Below are 22,227 nucleotides of genomic sequence, written 5' to 3' on the forward strand. Positions count from 1 at the left end.
TCAAATATCACATATAATTTCTGAAAAGAGAAAGGCTTGGGCCGAGTCGCGTAGGACCTTGAGACCAGGATAAGCATTTTGGGTTTTATCCTAAATGCCGTGGGTCACCATATGAAGGTAACTCGATCTGATCCACCATTTGAACGATCACTCAGGGTGCTGAGGAGAGAATGAATAATGGGGGTTAAGAATAAAAGCTCTTAGACAAATAGGACAGGATCACAAGGCTCAGGAGAATGAGTGTGGGACTGGGCGAGGGTAGCTGACAGTGGGCGCGGAGAGAAGTGAAGGGGTTAGAATGTATTTTGAAGGTAGAGCCAAGAGGACTTGTTGATGGATTGGATTGAGGGGTTGAAGGAAAGGGAAGGATCAAGGATGACTTGAGGTTTATGATTTGCACAACTGGGTGGGTAAAGGTGCCATTTGTTTGTTGAATGAGATGATGAGATGCAAGAGACAAACAGATCAGGCATGGAGGGAGTAGAAATTCAGAGTTTCACTTTGTGTTTGGATTTGCTACTATGGATAATAGACACATGAGCGTTTTGAGCTGAGAAATAGTATTGCAGTTCAGAAGCTGATCCGACAGCATTATGGAGGATGGATGGGACAGGGAGTAAGGGAGCTGGTGGTTGCGGGGGTGTCGAGTCGGACAGTGAGGGGCTAGTAGAGGGTGAGCATGAGGAAAACAGCTGAGCAAAGGGAGAGGTGGAGGGAGGGCAGCACTTCTGCTGAACAGAGATTTACAAAGCACGGCATCAGATTCTCCAAGGGACACGTCGGTGAGGAAGACAAGTCTCCCGCCCTAAAGGAATTTACAGTTTCGTAGAAGAGACACACACACAAGTAATAATTCTATTGTGTACAGTTCTTCACATTTTATGAAATGCTTTCAAATCCACCAGCGGATTCGCATGTCACAACGTCCCAGTGCAGCTTGGCAGGGTTGGTCATCCCCACTCTGTACACCGGAAGACCGAGGTGTGGCGTTTTGGGCAGCCTGTCGTTCAGTGAGCCAGCGTAGGGGCCAGAGCTGAGACCAGGGTCTTCTGAGGCTGAGTCGGGCTCTGTCCACCACAGCAGAGATATATCTGGTTCGGGGGATTGAGCGAGGCCATGTGGAAGAGGCATAATACAAGCTGCCTCAATGGACAAATAAGATTTAACCAGACAGAGAAGTGGAAGAAGAATGTTGTGGGTAGAGGCATGGGCAGGGGTAGGAGTTGGGTCATGCGAAAGTAAAGAGGCAAGTGACAGCTATGAAGCTTTGCTGGATGGAAGGTGATCATGGGACCTCCCATCCTCCCCACAGGTTGGAAGCACAGTGCTCTTCCGCTGTCAGAAAGGTTACCTGCTTCAGGGCTCCACCACCAGGACCTGCCTCCCCAACCTGACCTGGAGCGGAACCCCGCCCGACTGTGTCCGTGAGTGCAGACCTCACCTGCATCCCGACAGGACTCCTCTTAACAACACACCTTCTCCCCCCAGCTGGGTATCCGGGACATGCTTGAATGCTCTGAATGACAGGGAGCTCACACTTTCCTTTGGGACCAATATTGGTCTCTGTCATCCTCACTCCTTGGCACGTCGCAGAAGACATTCTGCACAAAAGCCTTCCTGGTGTTTGAAGAACATTCCTATGCCTTAGCAAAGAAAAAAGGAAGAACTTTCCAGTAGCAGCAGAAACTAACAACTACCAAAGCCAGCCCTCAGGAGGGAAGATTTCAGCCTTTTGACCACAATGGTTCCTCTTCCCTCAGGGAAAGTGCTACAGGCTTAGGTTTCCCCAGGGGCGATAAGCCAATAGCCAGGTGATCTCCACCCTGGCCATTCCTATAGACATCAAGGCTGGGATGTGGGGAGGGGGTGCTGAGCATGAAAGGGGCCACAGGGGAAAGGAAGGGAGTGTTTCATCTAGGAACAGGGGAATGGCCCTGAACACCCTCCCTCCCCTGGTCCAACAATGTCTCTCCTCTCATCCAGCCCATCACTGCAAACAGCCAGAGACGCCAACCCATGCCAATGTCGGGGCTCTGGACTTGCCGTCCATGGGCTACACACTCATCTACTCCTGCCAGGAGGGCTTCTCCCTCAAGGGTGGCTCCGAGCACCGCACCTGCAAAGCAGACGGCAGCTGGACAGGCAAACCACCCATCTGCCTGGGTGAGTGAACCTCTCCAGGGTGGGAGGCCAAGGGTGACAGCTGAGCTTGAGTGGAAGAAGGCAAGAGGGAAGGAAGACATCTGATTTCCAGGGGCTGGATCCCGCTTCTGATTTTCTGAGGTATCGAGTCTCTAGGAGATGAACCCAGAGGCACCTAGTAAAGCCATCCCAGGTTTTATTTTGCAAACTTCTGCCTGAGCTTAAACACTCTCCCGGGATTACATGTAATTGTTAGACAGAAAAAAATCTCTTTGTTTCACCAAACGGGATTAATTCATTATGCATATTATAACCTTGATAAAACAGCACCCACCCGCCCACAGATCCCTTGGGGTTATTCTCCTTCCCCTTTTTCTTAATTTATTCATTCTCTATTTATTGAACATTATCACTGTGCTGGGCATGGGGGATTAGAGGTGAAAGACACCAGCCCTGCCCTAAAGAAGCTCACATTTAGCTACAGAAGACAACACATGATCAGATACAACAGCACCTTCAGGAACATAGAAATAGGCTGCATGCCGTGAGGGTGAGGTGGAAGGGCACTAATTCAGCCTAAAAGGGGGAGAAGAGAAGTCAGGGAAGGCTTCCTGGAGAGGGTGGTCTGAGTTCAGTCTTAAATGAAGAGTCCAGGAAGGATACAGGATCAGTTTGGTGCTGGAATGGTATTAAACAGATGATGACCTCACCACATGCCAGGCATTGTTTTAAGCACTTTGTGAGTACTAACTCATTAAACCCTCACAGTCATCCTGTGAGTCAGTGCAATTCATAGTCCCACTTAATAGGTGATAAAGCTGAGGCACAGAAAGGTTTAGCAACATGCCTGAGGCCACCAGCTGGTAAAGGGAAAGAGCTGAGATTCAAACCCTGAAGGTCTAACTTCAGAATCCAAGCTCGTAAGTACTTTGCTTCCTGCCCCTCCGAGAGAGAAGGCTGCAGGGTCAGAGCCTTTATCAGAGCTAGAATTTTCATCAGATGAATTGTTGTAAATTTCTTTTATTTATGGAAAGTAACATTTGTTTTTCACACATGTTAATGCTATAAGGTTTCATTTTAGAGAACCATTTAAGTTTTACTGTGGTAAAATATACATAATATAAAATTTACCATTTTAACCATTTTTAAATAGTCAATTCAGTGGCATTAAGCACATTCACAATATTGTGCAACCATCACCACTATCCATTTCCAGAATTTCTTCTCCATCTCAGAAGAAACTGTATACCCCTTAAACAATAATTTTCCATTTCCCTTTCCCTCCAGCCCCTAATAACCGCTATTATACTTTCTAGCTTCATGAACTTACCCATTCTAGGTACCTCATATGAGTGGAATTAGGTAATATTTGTCCTTTTGTGTCTGGATTATTTCACTTAGCGTAATGTTTTCAAGGTTCATCCATGATACAGCACATGTCAGAATTTCATTCCTTTTTATACCTAAATAATATTCCATTGGTGGATGTGCCACATTTTGTTTATCCATCTATCCATTGACGGACATTTGGGTTGTTTCCACGTTTTGACTACTGCAAATAATGCTATGACCATAAATGTACATATTTTATATGGATATAATGTTTTTAATTCTCAGGTATCCATCTAGGAGTAGAATGTCAACTCAATGCTTAACATTTTGAGAAACTATCAAACAGTTTTGCACAGTGCCTGTACCGTTTTTACATCCCCACCAGCAATGCACCAGGGTTCTAATTCCCCTCCATCCTTGCCAACACTTGCTATTGTCCATCTTTTTGAGTACAGCCATCCTGCATGGGTGGAAGGTGGTGTCGCTGTGGTTTTTCATTTGCATTTTCCTGATAGCTAATGATGTTAAGCAGCTTTCTGTGTGTTTATTGGCCATCTGTGTATCTTCTTTGGAGAAATGTATATTCAAATCCTTTTTCCATGTTTTAATGGGGCTATTTGTCTTTTTATTATTGAGTTGTGAGTTTTTTATAAACCTTTTGATTTCCTTTTCCTGGCTTTCTTGAGGTATAATTGACAAATAAAATTGTAATAGATTTAAAGTTTACAACATGATAATTTGATATACATATACATCGTGAAAGGATTCCCACCATCAAGTTAACACATCTATCACCTCACATATTTACCCTTTTTTGATGAGAACACATAAATTCTACTCTTTTAGCAAATTTTAATTACACAGTGTCATATTATCTACTACAATTACCATGTTATACACTAGATCCTCACACCGTATTCATCTTATAATTGAAAGTTTGTACCCTTGTACCAACTTCTCCCTCTCTCACTCTCCCAGGCCTCTGGCAACCACCATTCTACTCTCTGTTTCTGTAATTTTAACTATTTTCTTTTCAGATTTCACATGGAAGTGGTACCGTATAGTATTTGTCTTTCTGTGTCTGGCTTTTTTCACTTAGCATAATGTCCTCCGGGTTCATCCATGTTGCCTCAAATGTCAGGATTTCCTTCTTTTTTAAAGCTGAATAATGATTGTCTATCCATCCCTTTTTTTTTAAGGCTGAATTGTCTGTATATACATCACATTTTCTTTATCCATTCATCCGTTGGCGGACACGTGGGTTGTTTCCATATCTTGGCAATTGTGAGTAATGCTGCAATGAGCTTGGGCGTGCAGATATCTCCTGAAGGATTTCATTTCCTTCAGCTAGATACCCAGAACTTGGATTGCTTGACCACATGTTAGTTCTATTTTTCATTTCTTTAGGAACCTCCATACTGTTTTGCTTAGTGGCTGTATCGGTTTTCATTCCCACCAGCAGGTTACAAGGGTCCCCTTTTCTCCACATCCTTGCCAGCATTTGTTATTTCTGGCATTTTTTATAATAAACACCCTAACATGCGTGAGGTGATATATCACTGTTGTTTTGATTTGCCTTTCCTTGAGGATTAGTGATGTTGAGCACCTTTTCATGTACCTGTTGGCCATTTGCGTGTCTTCTTTGGGAAAATGTCTACTCAGGTCCTTTGCCCATTTTTTAATTGGGGTATTTGTAGTTCTTTGCGATTGAGTTGTATGAGTTCCTTGCATAGTTTGGATATTAACCCCTTATTGGATATGTGGTTTGCAAATATTTTCTCCCATTCCATAGGTTGCCTTTTTATTTTATTAATAGTTTTTTTTACTGTGCAGAAGCTTTTTAGTTTTATGTAGTTCCATTTGTTAATTTTGTTTTTGTTTTCTTTGCTTTTAGTGTCAAATCCAAATAATTATTGCCAAGACCAACGTCAAGCTTACTCCCTATGTTTTCTTTTACAGTTTCAGGTTTCACCTTCAAGTCTAACACATTTTTATTTGACATTTGTGTATGGTGTAAGATACATACGGATCGATCCAGTTTAATTCTTTGCATGCATTTCCCAACACATTTATTAAGGGGACTATCCTTTCTCCCATTGCATATTCTTGACCCCTTGGTTGTAAATTAATTGACCATATAAGTGTGGGTTTATTTCTGGGCTCTCTATTCTGTTCCATTAGTCTATTTGTCTGGTTTTATGCCAATAGCACACTGGCTTGATTGATATAGCTTTGTAATGTCATTTGAAATCAGGAAGTATAATGCCTTCAGCTTTGTTCTTTCTTTTTTCTCAAGGTTGGTTTGCCTACTCAGAGTCTTTTGTGGTTCCATACAAATTTTTGGATTATTCTATTTCTGTGAAAAATGCCATTGGAATTATGATAGGGATTGCACTGAGTTGTAGATTGCTTTGGGTAGTAGGTGGCAGCTTCAGAAATTGGGGTGCTAGATGTGTGGTCCAAACTCTTCACTCTTCAGAGAGAGAAGCTGGGAGTTCCCTCCCGATTGTATGGCATTGTGCCAAGAGTGGGATATATGGCAAAAGTGTGTCTCAGCCCTTCCTCTCTGTTTCCATGTGGGTATTTTCTCAGTCACCCAATGTATGAGAGTCACTAAGCTAATTTCTGGATTTCTCTCAAAGGGAATTGATCCATGTGTATCTAGCTGTACATTCAGTGCATCCGTGGAAGGAGGGACATTCAGGAGCCTCATATGTTGTCATTTTGGTGTGGAGTCTGTTCAAGAATTCTTTCATAACTAGAATATAAGACTCTGAACAGATACATGATTTGCATATGTTTTCTCCAATGTTGTGGGTTGTCTTTTCACTTTTTTTTTAATTTACAGTACTTTATCTTTTATTTCATGCATCACCTAAAATGAAATTAGACTATCACATTTTAAGCTCAGTTTCAGTCCTCTGTTAAATTGTTTTTCTTGTTTCTTCAGATGTGATTTTTTACAGCCTTATTGATATGCGCATATAATTGATATACATAAACTACACGTATTTAATGTATACAATTATATGAGTTTTAATCTTTTCACTTTCTTGTTGATGTCCTTTTAAACACAAAAGTTTTTTCAATTTTGTTGCATTTCAATTTTTTCTTTTGCTTGCTTGTGCTGTTCTTATCTTATCTAAAAAACCATTGCCTAATACAAAGTCACAAAGATTTATGCCTATGTTTTTTTCTAAGAGTTTTATAGTTTCTGCTCTTACATGTAGGTCTTTGATTCATTTTGAGTTATTTTTTATGGCATTAGTTTGAAGTCCACATTTATGCTTTTGCATGTGGATAGCCAGTTGACTCAGCACCGTTTGTTGAAAAGACTACTCTTTCCTCATGTAATTATCTTAGCACCCTTGTCAAGGATCATTTGACCATAAATGTGTGAACTTATATCTGGATCCTCAATTCTATTCCACTGATCTGTCCGTATGCTATCACCACATGGTCTGATTATTATAGCTTAATAGTAAGTTTTAAAGTTGAGAAATGTAAGTCCTCCTTTTTGTCCCTCTTTTCAAGAATGTTTGGCTTTTCTGGGTCCCTTTTACTTCTATATTTTAGGATTGGGTTGTCCATCTCTTCAAAACAGGCAGCTGGCATTTTGATAAGGATTGTGTTGAATCTATCTGTAGATCAATTTGGGGAGTAATGCCATCTGAACAATATAAATCTTCCAATCCGTGAGCATGAGATGTCTTTCCATTTATTTAGAACCTTAATTTATTTTAATGATGGTTTCTAGTTTTCAGTGTACAAGTCTTAAAACTTCCTTGGTTATATTTATTTTAAGTATTTTATTCTTTTTGATGCTATTATAAGTACTTGTATTTAAAAACACAAAATACTTTAGATGCAGTTAGATCTCATTTCATCCCCTTAGTGTATGACCTTGGGCAAGTCTCTTCACTTCTCTGCCTTTTAACAAGTTTCTCTTATATGAAATGGAGACAATAATCTCTACCTCACTGTTTCGAGAGGAGTAAATAAAGTGCCTAGCACAGCGCCTGGCACATAAAATGCTTTATCCCTCTTTACTCCCTTCATCTTCTAAAACCTAAGACAATAATGTTTTATTCAGAAATGTACCTTCATTAAATCACTGTGGAAGTTTTTTTCTGCAGCTTTCTGTGTACCAGAACATAAGTTGACCTCCAAAATTGGAAGGGGCATGCTAAAACCCTGTGGCCTCCCAAAGGAGACGGTAGGGAGAGTGCGCCCTGACTTGGTGATAAGGCAGATCTTTCTGTTGTTTCTCTGCAAAAGGAGAAAACACATTAATATTTATGGACCATGACTTTCGTGTTCATTACCTCATTTATTCAGCATAGACCTGTGAGTCGTGTTTCAGCGGGAGGAGACGAAGACTCTTGAGTAGTGAAATGACTAGTCAAGGTCACACAGTCATTCGGTAGCACTGTTGGGACCTGAACCTGGGTTGCCTACCTCAGGCCCAAAGCTTTTGCTCTTGCCTTTGCTGGGAGGGCCTCTGAGTCTTAATATCATCGCTCCCAGAGAGGGAAGCACTCCATTGAAACCCCCATCAGGACACAGGGAATTCACTTTTGAACAATAGAAGGTCCTCCTTTGAGCCAGGCATCTGGGAGGGAAGCAGAGTCCAGGGCAGGACTTTTTAATTCAAGGTCCTCAATTAGGGGCATTCAGGGGACCTGTGTACTAGGGTGGAAAAACACACATCTATTTTTTCTTTACTTCTTACTAAAGTTTAGTATTTCCTTTAATTTAGAAGTAGACCAAAACCCATTACAGTGTTAGCAATACTTGTGATTTTGTCACCCATAGAAATTGCAGATTTTCATACTATATTATAGTTGTTACTGATACCATGAAATATTGTTTATGTTCCTCACCACTTCTAGATTGTAGTAGTTACTGGACCCGCTTCTAGATCCTGTAACTGAATGCAGTAATAAAGAATTACATATAATTATATCCTAATTCCTCACTTAATATGACTGTCATTGATATAATGGATTTCCTTTGTAATTCTTTATATTTTATTATTCTGAGAGAGATCCATAGCATCACCAGACCATGGAAGCGGTCTACCTCCTGGTTTAAGAAGATAAGTCCAGAGCAAGATCTCAAAGAACCTGTTGACTTAATATAATGTCAGAGAGGTGGCCATTATTTTTCCAACAGAATATAGACCAAAGGCTGATCCTGTTTTCTCCCATTCTCTTTCCCCAGCAGAGGTCCGGCCCAGTGGAAGACCCATCAACACTGCCCGGGAGCCACCACTCACCCAAGCCTCAGGTGTGTATGGTCCAGATGTTTAGTTCAAGAGACATGTTGCTTCCTTCATCTCGTTACCCAGAAACACGCATGTGAGTTTCTGAGTATCCAACGGAAGGGCATGAAAACTATCTATAGAGCCAAACAGATTTTCACACCCACCTCCCAACCCCAGGCCGACTTCAGGAAGAAGTGAGCCTGAAGGAAGCAGAAACCTCATCCAGAAGAGGGATGGAGGCCTTCCAGAAACATAGCCAGAGCTTTCAGCTCTGCAGCCACTGATTACCACAACCACTCCTGGCACAGCACCAGCCAGTGTGCAGTCATACAGACACACAGACCCAGGTCCGGCCCAGGGAGCTTCCTGGAAATGCTTACATTTTGAGACAGGTATTGATTCTTTCAAAGGGTGATGTCCAGAACTGGACCCAGAACTACAGGTGTGCCTGGCCAACGCAAATTTATCATATACTTTCACATCCTTTTCTGAACCCTTTGGTTTTATTAGTATATGCATTGTAAAGGAAAGAAGACTAGACTTAGTGTCACAAACTCAATTCAGGTTCCATTTTGGTCATTGACCAGCTATGTCCTTGGGAAAATGACCTTCACTTCTTGAGCTTGAGTTTACCTTTGGGTAATATAGAGATTAAAACACTTGCCTTGCAGAATTATTATAAGGATAAATAACAATTTGAGTAGCTATCACTTACTAGGTGCTTTCATGTGCCTGACATCATGTGATACACAATTTGCAACATTAGATCATTGAACCCCTATAATAACGCTGATGAGGTAGGCGGGATGGCCCCCATTTACAGAACTACATGTGTGGCCTACAGGTGAGGTAGTGGAGGCTCCTTCAACTTGATCAAATAACTCATAAGTTACAGCCAATATGAGAATCCAGATCTGTCTGTCCTCATAAGCCCATGTCCTCTCTGCCACATGATGCTGACATATTGGTTTTCTCTCTCTTTTTCCCTTTCTCCATGTTTTCAACCTCCGCCTTCCTTCTTTTCCTCTTTTCTTCTTTCTCCTCCTCTCTCTTCCTTCTAGTTCCGTCTCTGTCTCTCTCCCTTTCTTATTGGTTTTCTCCTTTTTTTCTTATCCTCCTCCTCTCTCTCTTTCCCTCCATCCATCCACCCTGAGACACAGAGGCTCACAAGAGGGCCAGAGGACTCCACCCCCCACTGGGTTCAGGAAAACAGTCTCCCTGAGCGAACTGCGATCAATCATCAGGTGGCCGCAATTCTAACAGCACACATGGAAGTCCTTCTCATGTCTATTTCTCAATTCTTCTAGTTCCTGGGGATGTTTTTGCCAAGAACTCCCTATGGAAAGGGGCCTATGAGTACCAGGGGAAGAAGCAGCCAGCCATGCTCAGAGTGACTGGCTTCCAGGTTGTCAACAGCAAGGTCAATGCCACCATGATTGACCACAGCGGCGTGGAGTTGCACTTGGCTGGTAAGGAGCAGGTCACTGCCGCAAAAGCTGGGGGTGGTGAAGGTGAACAAGCACATGCCTTTATGAGGATGAGTCTGCGGTCATTGCATTGTACTGTCCTACGAGGCCTGTCTGGTGGGCAGGGGGAGGAGGAAGTGTTAGTTCAATCTTTGTTTATGTGGTAAAAGCACCGGGACTAAAGGGAAATGGCTAGAGGACAAACATTCATAACTTCAACATACGAAGGACTGAGAAATAAAGAGAAAAGAGACTTGTATCCCTAAACCTGAACTAAACTTAGGGGCAGAGAAACCCCAGGAGCCAGAGTACAGCCAGTCAATAAACAAGAGAAATATATTTTTCAGCAGTAATCACAAAAATCAAAATAAACACACAATGTCATTTTCCACTTTACTCACTAAGATTTTTTTTAAGTGATAAACTTAAGTGCTGGTCAAGGTCCAGTGAAGTCACTGATCCAGTGCTGGCCAAAGGAGAAAATAGCACAGTTCTAGAAAACAGTTTAGCGATTTGTATCAAGATCCTTGAGGACGATTGGACTCATTAATTGCACTTCTAAGAATTTTTATCATGAGAAATAATTATGGAGGGAGTCAGACATTGATGAGTGATGTTCACATTACAGGGCCATCTGTATGACATAAAAACTGGAAATAGAAAATTATCTAAAAACAAAGACATGGATATGTTAATAATAGTGTTATCTGTTGGATAAATTATTATGCCAGTTTGGGAAGAAGTACACACTATCATGCATTTGAAATATGGCTCCAGTTTTTAAAAGAGAAAAAATTACATTCATAAGAAAGAAAATTGGAAGTAATTATGCGAAAATGTTAACAGTGGTTATTTCTTAGTAGTGAGATCAAGAGTGATTTTTTTTTTCTTCATGAATTTCTGCATTTTCCAAAATTTCCCTAATTTTCAATCTTTCTATAATCAGAAAAACTAAAAATCATAGAAAACAAGTGTTTGTTGAATAGATAGATAGCTAGGTGAATGCCTGGGTGAATGATGTGCACATGAATATACAACCCCACGTGCAGTCACATCCACTTATTCATACACACACACACACACACACACACACACACACACACACACACACACAACTGAACTTTCACATTCACTCTAAGACAGCCCTAAACATGTTCACATCGTCCTGTATACATTCCTCATGCAGTCCTGCACCCACTGAATTGGAAGCATACCCACGCAGTAACTGACACATTAACATGTACAAAGCCGTATTCACTTTCTTCTCACACGTGCCAGTGTAAACAGGGCCCCAGTCACAGGCCGGCAATCCAGTTGTTTGTTAACACACATGCACATTCTTGCCATACTCACCATCAGCCTACACAAGCTCGCTGGCAGCACTCTATTAACCTACTTACACTAATGCGTGGAATGTTTATATCAACATCTACATGTGAGATTCCACTCACACATGCACACCCACAGACCCACACATTTGGGTTTGAAATTTCCCTCGATCTTTCAAGTACACCCTCTGCACTTTCTTTTCCCAGGAATTTACAAGAAAGAAGATTTCCATCTCCTACTCCAGGTTCATCAGATCACAGGGCCTGTGGAGATCTTTGTGAATAAATTCAAAGATGATCACTGGGCTTTAGATGGACATGTAAGTTCAGCAATATCTCACTCAGTCCTTGACCTCCCCGTGCCCTTGCCCCATCCCCACTCCCAGATCACCAGCAGGGAAGAGGAGGGGAGAAGAGGGTGGAAACCCCTAGGATACACATGGAAACTTGGGAGGAGGTTTTTTGGAGGGCCAGGACTGGGCCAAGGGAGTCCCCATCTGCTAATGAAGTGGGCAAAGGAAAAGACAAAAAGGGCCAGGAGACTGAGTCCAGAGGGTCAGCACGTCTGAGCGAGAGGAGTAGGTTCTGATGTGAGAGCCGAAAGCAAGGAATGGGAGGTCAGCGGTGTACGAGTGAAGTCCAGCAAGTTGAAGGTCGTGGTGTGGTGGTGGGAGCTGGGAGAAGGTGCTGAGTTCCAGATGAGGACCTGGAATATCTACTCACGTTTGAGGGTGCGGATTGTGGGTGATTGAGCACAACTCAGGAGACTAAGACATGGTGGAGAGGATACGACTTCCTCACATTTTCTTGTGGGAAAGACTTGTTACATTCTAGGGCATTCTTGAGATGGAAGCCAGGTCCCCAGTGATGCTCCCTTGCCCACACCTTCCAAAATCTCATGTAATGAAGTTGAGCATGCTGTCACCTATCATATTCTTGGCTTCCCTGTCTTGGATTGTTGAAGCTAGAAGAGTGGTGACCGGAGTAGCAGAGAGCTAAGGAGTCAGGGTGCAACCACCTGGACAAGACCAGCTGGTACAGGACCGTGGCTTTAGGGACTTTGCTTTATAAACAAATAAGGAAGAACACGTGGCTTCTCCATGGGCTGGCATCGCCAGTTAGTTCCCTGGTTTTCTCTGGAGTATCCTATGGACCCCCTTGGGTATCCAAGTCCTGGCTGGCTTCCATAGTAGTAGTCCAAAAGTTTGCAAGGACAGCAGACTCCCCCATGCTAGGGAGATTGCCAGAGGTGAGAGAACAAGGGTCAGATTTGGGAGATGGAGCTGAGTACAGGCCAAGGGTTAGATGAGAATGGAGCTCTGGAGGGCCAGGAGCTCCTGGAGCAATTGCCTAGGATGACAGCCAGCCATCAGGCCCACCCAGGATGTGTTTGAAAGGACAGGTGGGGAGGGTCATCCCAGAGCACAATAGACAGAGGGCTCCACCCTGGGGATGGAGCAGGAGTTGGAAGGTGCACCAGAAGCACCAGCATCCTCAGAGCACGCCCTCAGCTGAGCGGTCCACAGTCTGCACGTCTGAGTGTGGCGGCGAGTAGCAGAAGGAGCAAGGAGGAGTTATAACCCCAAAACGAAAATTAATAGCTCCTGGAACTGTGATGAACTCTCCAAAGTCCGTTAAATCCACTAGGTACATTTTAATCATAGTTTGGTTTGTCCCGTGGTGCTCTAAAAGTCAGTTTGTCATCGCGGTAATAATAGTTAACACTTATCTAGGGTCTATTAAGTCTTCTCAGTGTTTTATCTATATTAACTCATTTAATAGTCACAGCAACCTAAGACACAGGTACTGTTATTATTCCTGTTGTACAAATGAGAAGCCCAGGCACAGACAAATTGAGTTGAGCCGTAGAAATGAAAAATGCCCCCCGCCTCCTACAAGCAGCTGGTGTCCCTGTCCCCTCCACAGCATGTCAGTCGTGCTCCGCTGTCCCTTGCCTGGGTGTGGGCAGAGTCAGTGTCTGTGTGTCGGGCAACGCCTCTGAGCGCGCCTCTGGCCTGGCTGCCAGGACCCCCAGCTCCGCCGAGCACGTCTCCCATCTTCTTCTCTCTGCTCCCCACCATGACAGGTCTCCTCAGAGTCCTCCGGGGGCACCTTCATCTACCAGGGCTCCGTCAAGGGCCACGGCTTTGGGCAGTTCGGCTTTCAAAGACTTGGTAACTAGCATTTGTCCCCTGGAAGTATGAGCTCGTGGGGCTGGAGGAGAAACTAAGCTCGTATAGTGGGGTGGAGAGTGGGGGATGGGGTGCAGTTCAACAGTCTCAGACCCGGATTCTGAACCTTTCCTGGATCAGGGACGCCTTTGAGATTCTGATAAAAGTTAAGGGCTATCTCTCCAGAAATAAGCACCATACATAACACACTCAACCTTTGCCAGTTTTGGGCTCAGCCCTGGAGTGGAGAGCCTCAGCGTAAGGGACATTGGCTCTCAGATACAGCCCCCTCCAATGCTATGTGGCCAGCCCTCCAGCGTCACCCAGACCTCCCTAAGCATTCAAACATGGGGGTCTCGGGGTGCTTTTACCCATGTTGCCCTTCCCTCCCCGCACATCCTGGGGGTTGGTATTACAGTCCTCATCCTCGTTGGACAGATGAGAAAACTGAGCGTCAAAGAGACTTCCCTCCCTTGCTCTTCCCGGCATCTTGACCCCACATGCTCCACGTCATCAGGGCCCAGCATCCTCACTCCAGAGCCTCTGGGTGCCGAGCCTCAGGCTCGAATGGGGGGAGGGGTCCTGGTTTCTTACAAGCAGTACAAGGGGATACAGGAGGCAGTCGTGGTGTTCGAGAGCCAGCCAGCTCTGTGGACCCCCAGTGCTGACACCGCCAGCCTCCAGGGGCCCCTCCCTGCCCAGGGAGGCATTGCGTTTTCTCACAGCTCTGACCTTCATCAGTAGGCTTCTCCTTGTCTTCAACGGAAACCTGCTTCCCTGTTGGGCCCACTCCACCCTGCTCCTCCCCAGAGCTGTTCTTAGCTCTGCCCTCGAGAGCTGCACAGAGTGAGACCCCTCTCTCTTCCATGCAGCAGCCTTTCAAACACTGGAAGACAGCTCCCCTGGCCCTGCTGCCTAAAACACTGGCGAGAACTCGGGAAGCCAGAGTTCTCATTCCGGCTGCACAGCTGACACCCCATCTGTCTCCAGAAGCAGACCCCTCCCCTCTCTGAACGTCAGTCCCCTCAGTTAGGTGGGGTATTTGACAGCGGCAGCAGTGTCTCTGTGTTATTCTGAGCCCCCCAGTCTTGTGGGGGGAGGGGCAGGAGAAAGAGGGGAGTCTCTCCAGAGGCAAAACCTTCGGTGCCCCCAGAGCAAGTCCACGTTCATACGTTTTTATATTTTGGCTTCCTTGTAAGGTTTCATCTGATAAAAGGTTTCTACGGCCAAAAGAAGCTTCGAGACTTCTAAAGGGCTGCACCTTTTTAGGATTTTATTTTGCGACATAATTTCAGGTTCTCCCACAGATTGGCCTCCCCAGGACTGAGCACTGACCTAGGGACGTGTTCTGACCAGTACCTGTGGGCCCCTTCTCCCAGGGAGTGTCTGAGTGTGTGTGGAAGGCAGGTGGGTGGGCACCGAGGCCTCTACCTGCTGAGATGGAGAAGGTAGTAACATCCCAAGCCACAGCCACACTTCCCAGTAGTGACTGCTAAGGGCTGCACCTCAGACTGTGTCTCTGTGACCTGATGTTTATGCTTTGGGACTTGCAGACCTCAGGCTGCTGGAATCAGACCCCGAGTCCATCGGCCGCCACTTTGCTTCCAACAGCAGCTCGGTGGCAGCCGCCATCCTGGTGCCTTTCATCGCCCTCATTATTGCAGGCTTTGTGCTCTATCTCTACAAACACAGGTACAGTGAAGGCAGCGGGCACGGGGGCTGGGAGGGTGGCAAGATGGGTGCCAGGCCCTAGCCCTGACTCTCACCCACCCGGGGCCTTCCCGGCTCAGGAGAGCTGGAACCATCCGAAAGGAAGAAGGAACCTGTAACCTTCTGAAAGGAACAGAGAACCCCCTTCTTCCTCTGCCCCTTTAGACCCTTGGTTCTCTCCTCTTTTTATGTCTCGGTCACTCCCTCTCTTATTCCCAGGAGAAGACCCAAAGTTCCGTTCAATGGCTATGCTGGCCACGAGAACACAAATGTCAGGGCCACATTTGAGAACCCGATGTACGACCGCAACATCCAGCCCACAGACATCATGGCCACCGAGGCGGAGTTCACAGTCAGCACGGTGTGTACAGCGGTATAGCCACCAGGCCTGGCTGCCACCGCCACCACCACCGAGAGCCCCGCCGCCAGCAGCCGGTGAGAGGGGGTGTGGGAGGCGGCCGTGAACTTGTGCGTGCATCCTTTAACATCTATCCTAAACTAATATTTAACGAAGTGGGGTTGTTTTAACATGCCAAAATAGTTCTGAGGTTTCATCTTTATCTTTATGCTCCATCTTTGCTTTTTCCTACCCTTTCTTCATACTCAGAACTCTTACAAATAGAAAGCAAATGAGAAAAAGTAAACTCTCCTCTGACGGCATGAATCGGGCCTTACAGGTAATCAGCAATGACTCTGAACTTCGACTTGCAGGGTTATGGAATAGTGTAGGAGAGAAACAAGAATGTCCCAAGGCCACACCCACCCTGGCTCCGTGTCTGGGGCTCCACTGGGTCCCAGGTGCCTGTGTGCGTGACGTTCCACCCCTGTGCCATCTGGGGTTGGTGGCTCCCAGGCCAACCAGCCATCAGCACTGCACCTCCCCAGCAGAAAGGACCTCTGAACATCTCGCCTGGCCCACATCTCCAGCAGGGCCCCTCTCCCCACTTCCCACCTGCCCAGTGCTGGAGCACAGAGAAGGCTCTGCTCGGCACAGGGAGGAGATCTGTGACAAACCACCTGGAACAGGCACACACATGTACATTTAAAATCAGTGATGAGGTGATAAATTCAAACGATAAATTCAAAAGAACAGCTGAAATTAAAATAAAACCCCCCAAAGGGAAGTCAGTGGGGCCTATGGGGCTAGTGAGTCAGAGGCAACGGGGCAGGGCTGTGGAATGATTTCCATGGACCCCTTCCTCCATTAAAGTATATACTTATGAGGGCCGGCCGAGTGGCTCAGTTGGTTAAGAACTTGCTCAAGAGTGTGAGCTCTGAGCAACAGCGGTTCGATTCCTGGCCTGAGCTGAGCAGCCGCTGAGCTGCCAACAGGTGGTGGGAGGGCTCAGCTAAAAAAGAAAAAAGAAAAAAATAATATCACTTGTAAGGAAACATCTTAGTGTCAAATGATGTGCATATCATAAAATATATACCTATGAAAAATGATCCTTTATAACTCTGTTGTTATAAAAAAATGAATATAATTCAGCCTGGATTCATTATTACATGTCCAATATTATCTTATTCATTTTTTTCCTTCTGATTTTGAAAGAAACTAAAATTAAAACATTTTCCTGGGCTCCTAAAAGTATGGTGGCCCCTAGGCCCTGGGCCTCCTATGCCTGATGGATAAGCCGGCCCTGCCAGGGAAAAAGACTACAGCAAGGAAATATATGTTCTGCTGTGTATAGGCAGGGACCCCTACATCCCATCCTCAGTTTAAGGAGATTAAAAATCAAAGATAGGGATCAAAGCAACTAATTTTCTTTCATTCTTTCCCCTTGATTCCTTCTTTTGCACCCCTCCCAACCCCGCCCACCATCTCTCTTGTTTGACAAGCTCTGCTGTGATCTGTTTGTGCCCAGTTCTCCAGGGGACAGAAGTACACTCCCCTGAGTACAGTGCCCAGGGCCCATCTTCGTCTGTCCCTCCGCCCGAATTTGCTACTGCTGGAACTTGGGCCCTCGCCCCGCCGCCATCTGCACCCGCCACCCTGGAGAGAAGTTCCACTGTGCCCGACGTGGGGCCGAAAAGGAAGAGGGGCTGCAGACGGAGGAAGGAAGCTGATGGATTTAAAATAACAGAGCACCTTGTGGATGTGCGCATGTGGGTGCGGGGGGGCCTGAGTGCGCACACACACACACCCCTTCTTCATTGGAGTCTATGGAAGAGCTTAAAAAAGAGAAATGGGTGTGAAAGAGGCCCCATGCTTTTCTCCCCACCAGCACAGAGAAATGGTGAAGAAGAGGAGGCACCAACAGCCCCACCCAGCTTGTCAGGTCTCAGAGAGCGTGCTATCAGGATGCGTCCAGTGGTCAATGCGCAGAGACCGGCCCTCTGCAAATGCACGGTCCCACCTGCAGGGTAACAGCAAGGACTACCCCAAGGGCAGAAGAACATCATAAGAAATAGTTTGGAAATCAGTTTCTTTATTTTTTTCCAACATAATTTTATTGCATTCTAAATCCAGTGAATTAAAAATTCGTTCTGGGCCCCAGGCAGCGCTGCAAAAGAAGGGTGGGTCAGGGGTGCTAAGGACAGGAATCTGGCTGTGAGCTCAAGGACAAGTCTGGCTGTCGGCTGACAAGAAAGAAAAACAAGTCTGTGTCCCAGATGGGGATACCAAGTCTGCAGGCATTGGTGAGGTGCTGGAAAGGACGGGAGAGCAAGCCTACCCCAGTGTCCAAAACATAAATGGCTACCTGTATAGAGTTCCTTCTCTGTTCCTGACACTTTCGGTGTATCATTTCTAGACCTACAACACCCCAAAGAATAAGAATTATTATCCCCATTGTATAGATGAGAAAATAGAAGCCCATAAAAGTAACGATATGTAAGCCACAGTTAGTAAGTGTGGATGCAAACCCAGATGGCCCTCACACCACCGGCTGCCAGAAACCCAGGTCTAGAAAGGACACTGATGATGGGGAGTAGCAGGTGTGTCTCTACAGTAGAACTGTGGCCAGGACTGGTGGGCCAGGCAGGGGATGCGTATGTCCTGTCTGGGTTCTGTTCCCTCCACCTGGGCAGCATCAGGGTGAAAACCCCAGTACCTGCCCCCTGAACCTGGTGTTGGCCCCTTGGCTCCCAGCAGCCCTTTGCCACAGCAAAGAAAGGACCTGCGAGTTCCTGAACGAAAGGATGGCGTGGATGAAAGTCATATTCTCTCGAGCTCCTTGCAAGTGGGTTTGGTTTATTTTGAGTTTCACTGTGCTTGGGTCACTAATAAATTCTATATAAGTATTGTTGAGAAGCTAACAAGTTTAAGAATCAAACTATGACATTTAGAGCCACTTTCTCTGTCCTTGGGAAGGTCCCCATGGGCTTACGCACGTGTGCATGTGTGACATGCTGGCCCCAGATGTTCATAGCACATATTGAAATGACAAATAGAATTGTAGGGGAATGGGGTGGCAGGGACACCTGCTTCTTAAGCAAGTTCTGGGTTAGAACAATGACAATATCTAACTAAGGTTACGATTGGCTGGCGTAAAATGAGAAGTGAATTTCCAGCAGATACAACTGGGACTGGCAATGGCAGGGGCCCTGCGCTGCCCACACCTGCTCTGGGTCACAGCATCCCGGGGCTTGCGGGAGAGGACCAATCCAGACAAACGCACATGCTCACCTCTCTTTCCCTGGAAACAAATGCAGGAAGCTCTTTGGCTGCTCCCTTCTCCTTCCTTACATTCCTCTCAGACCAACCAGTGGACTCCTCCTCCAGCCCTGCCTCTGCCCCTCTCCTGTGTCCCCTTGTGAAGTCCCAGGAGACGCCGCAGGAGCACAGGCTGGTGAGGTGTCTGGTGTTCTGTGCATTGCCCTTCCCACCTCTGGCATTTTCCCTCCACTCCCAGAGGCTCGGAAGGGACCAGGACAGACTAGGCCCTCCACCCACCCTTCATATCACACACACCCATCGCCATCCCATGAGGAAAAAAAAAAAAAGTAAAACAAAAAAATCTTTTGTACAGAGATATATTTTTATTATACAAAGTTTGTACAGGACCAAAAATGAAAGAAAAAAAAAGGTGTACATTTTTTTTCATTATTGTAGGTAAACAGTAGTGGAAGCCTTTTTTGTAAATGTAACAAAATGTGTAAATATGGTTTTCAGAAAAACATCCAGTGCTGTAAATATGTAATCTACACAGCTTCTTGGCTTGTCTGCAGTATATCCGTTTAATTTATCTGTCTCTGTATATGGGGCTTCCCCCTGGGGTCCTGCATTCTGGTACTTTCCTGAATTTGAAAACAATTTTAAATTTTTTGAATTCAAATAAAATATAAATTTTTGCATTTGTTTTCTTACATTTGTATGTCCTTTTTTATGGCTAGGGACAAGTGTTTGTTGGGGAAGGGGAGAAAAGAGATATTTGGGGTTAAAAGCCCACAGTTGAAATGTGGAAATCTCTTTCTCTTTTGTTTTAATTTTTATTAAATTTATTGGGGGTGATATCGGTTAGTAAAATTATGTAGGTTTCAGGTGTACAATTGTGTAATACATCATCTCTCTATTGCACTGTGTGTTCACCACTCTCTTCCTTAAATTGCTTTGTGTTGTTTCTGCTACATGTTGGGAACTCCCAGCAAAAATGATAGTGAATACACCATATACAAAAATTTACTCAAAATGGATCAAATACCTAAACATAAGTCCTAAAACTATAAAAGTCGTACAAGAAAACATAGCGGGAAAGCTTCATGACATTAGATTTGGCAGTGACTTCTTGGATATGACACCAAAAGTACAAACAAAGAAAATATAGATAAATTAGACATCTTTAAAACTTAAAATTGCCTCAAAGGACACAATCAACAGAGTGAAAAATTGGAGAAAATATTTATAAATCTCACCTGATAAGGAATTAATAGCCAGAATGCATAAGAACTATAACTCAAACAACAACAACAAAGCAAAACCCTATTTAAAAATAGGCAAAGGACTGGAACAGACATTTCATCAAAGATGTACAAATGGCCAGTAAGCACATGAAAAGATGCTCAACATCACTAATCACTAAGGAAGTGCAAATCAAAACCATAGGGAGATAACACCTCACACTCATTAGGATAGTTACTATAAAAAAAAGAAACAAACGTCGGTGAGGATGTAGAGAAATTGGAATCCTTATGCTCTGTTGGTGGGAATATAAAATGGTGCAACCGCTACAGAAAACAGTATGCAGGTTCCTCAAAAAACTAAAAATAGAACTACTTTATATGTGATCCAACAATTCCTCTTCTGAGTGTATATCCAAAAGAATTGAAAGCAGGGTCTTGAAGAGGTATTTGTACACCCATGTTCATAACAGCAGGATTCAAAATAGCCTAGAGATGGAAGTAGCTCAAATGGCAAATGACAGATCGACGGATAAACAAAATGTGGTATATACATAAATGGAATGTTATTCAGCCTTAAAAAGGAAGAAAATTCTGACACATGCTGCAACCTGGATGAACTTTGAGAACATTATGTTAAGTGAAATAAACCATTTGCAACAGACAAATACTATGTGATTCCATTTATGTGAAGCGTCTAGAGTAGTCAAACTCAGAAACAAAAAGCAGAATGGTAATTTGACAGACCTGAAAAGAAACATAGCCATTATGTCATTAAATGTAATTAGGTTTAATTCACCTATTAAAAGAAAAAGATTTTCAGGTTAGCTCAGAAAGTAAAACTCAACTCTGTGCTAACGAGGCATACCTATCAATAAAACAAAATGCTTCGGAACAGTTAAAAACAAAGGAATAAGCATATCTTCTGCATGGTTCAAGACAGTCATACATTTTGGCAAACTGAACCTTTAGGGGGGGGCAGATGAGCTGTCATGCCCACACTGTGGGGCCAGATATGGGCAAGCTGGGGTTCCTAGAGCCAAGTGGACATTCCATGACCAGATGCACGGCTTTGAACTAAAGCGAGGAAACTTAGTAGCAGCTAGAGCTGTTAGTTTTCCTAAGGGAAGAATCATAAAGAACAAGGACAGAAGAACGGGCAGAGGAACAGCAGGTACATGCAAACAGGAAACCAGGGATCATCATCTTGGTATGAGGCATGGCCCAAAGCCATGAAACAAGATGAAGAAGGACACTTGATAACACTATAACCGTTATTACCTATTCACCAAATAAGAAGCAGCCATTTTCATAAAGCAGAAACTAGGAGACGCAAAGAAAAATAAAAACACACCAATAACAGGAGCATAAACTCACCACTCTCAGTCCACGATAGTTCAAGGTAACAAAAAAATTAAGGTTGTAGAAGACTTAATAAAATAATTCATAAGGAAGCTTTTATGAATATGTGTCAAACCTGCAACCCAATATCTACTGAAAAGACCTAGAAACAAGAAAAAATCCAGTCGTCCTGAGCATGCTCAACACCCAGATTGTGGTTTCTAATTATTATTTTTTTCAACAGAAGGAACCAGGGCTCTTTGGAGAAATAGCTGATTCCAGGTCTGGTGCAGGACATGTAGAAAATGAACATGGAAATTCTTATCATCCCAGAAAACAAGAAACCTACCAAAAATTGCTTGTGTCATGGCACGGAAGTCAGGGGGCAACTTCAAAAGGCTCCCACTAGACAAATATGGGAGAATTTGAGCATTAATAATAACAATAATAATAATAATAATAATAAAGGCAATGGAAGGAAACATAGTACTTATGTTTGAACCCATGAGTTCATAGTAACATTTTTTAAAATTCGTTGGTCATCTGTGAAAACTGTTAAGGAACCACCTCATTATTCTGATAACCAGTAAATACAAGGTGGAAAAAAGTGAGTATTTCTCCTGCTTTTCTTG

The 22,227-nt window shown here is 44.3% G+C and overlaps 1 protein-coding gene across 1 annotated transcript in view; it reads left to right on the top strand.

Moving 5' to 3' along the window:
* Positions 1-19,360, top strand: part of CSMD2 (CUB and Sushi multiple domains 2) — a 634,343-nt gene extending 614,983 nt beyond the window's left edge. Inside the window, exons 62-70 of the mRNA XM_019657596.1 lie at positions 1,313-1,424; positions 1,984-2,163; positions 8,698-8,763; positions 10,048-10,209; positions 11,742-11,854; positions 13,621-13,708; positions 15,259-15,397; positions 15,635-15,850; positions 17,281-19,360. Of these exons, the coding sequence (XP_019513141.1) occupies positions 1,313-1,424; positions 1,984-2,163; positions 8,698-8,763; positions 10,048-10,209; positions 11,742-11,854; positions 13,621-13,708; positions 15,259-15,397; positions 15,635-15,794 (1,020 nt within the window). The 3' untranslated portion in view covers positions 15,795-15,850; positions 17,281-19,360. The remainder of the gene's footprint in view (positions 1-1,312; positions 1,425-1,983; positions 2,164-8,697; positions 8,764-10,047; positions 10,210-11,741; positions 11,855-13,620; positions 13,709-15,258; positions 15,398-15,634; positions 15,851-17,280) is intronic.
* Positions 19,361-22,227: the final 2,867 nt, after the last annotated feature.

Source organism: Hipposideros armiger, unplaced genomic scaffold (assembly GCF_001890085.2).
Source record: "Hipposideros armiger isolate ML-2016 unplaced genomic scaffold, ASM189008v1 scaffold_10, whole genome shotgun sequence".
NCBI classification, from domain to species: Eukaryota; Metazoa; Chordata; class Mammalia; order Chiroptera; family Hipposideridae; genus Hipposideros; species Hipposideros armiger.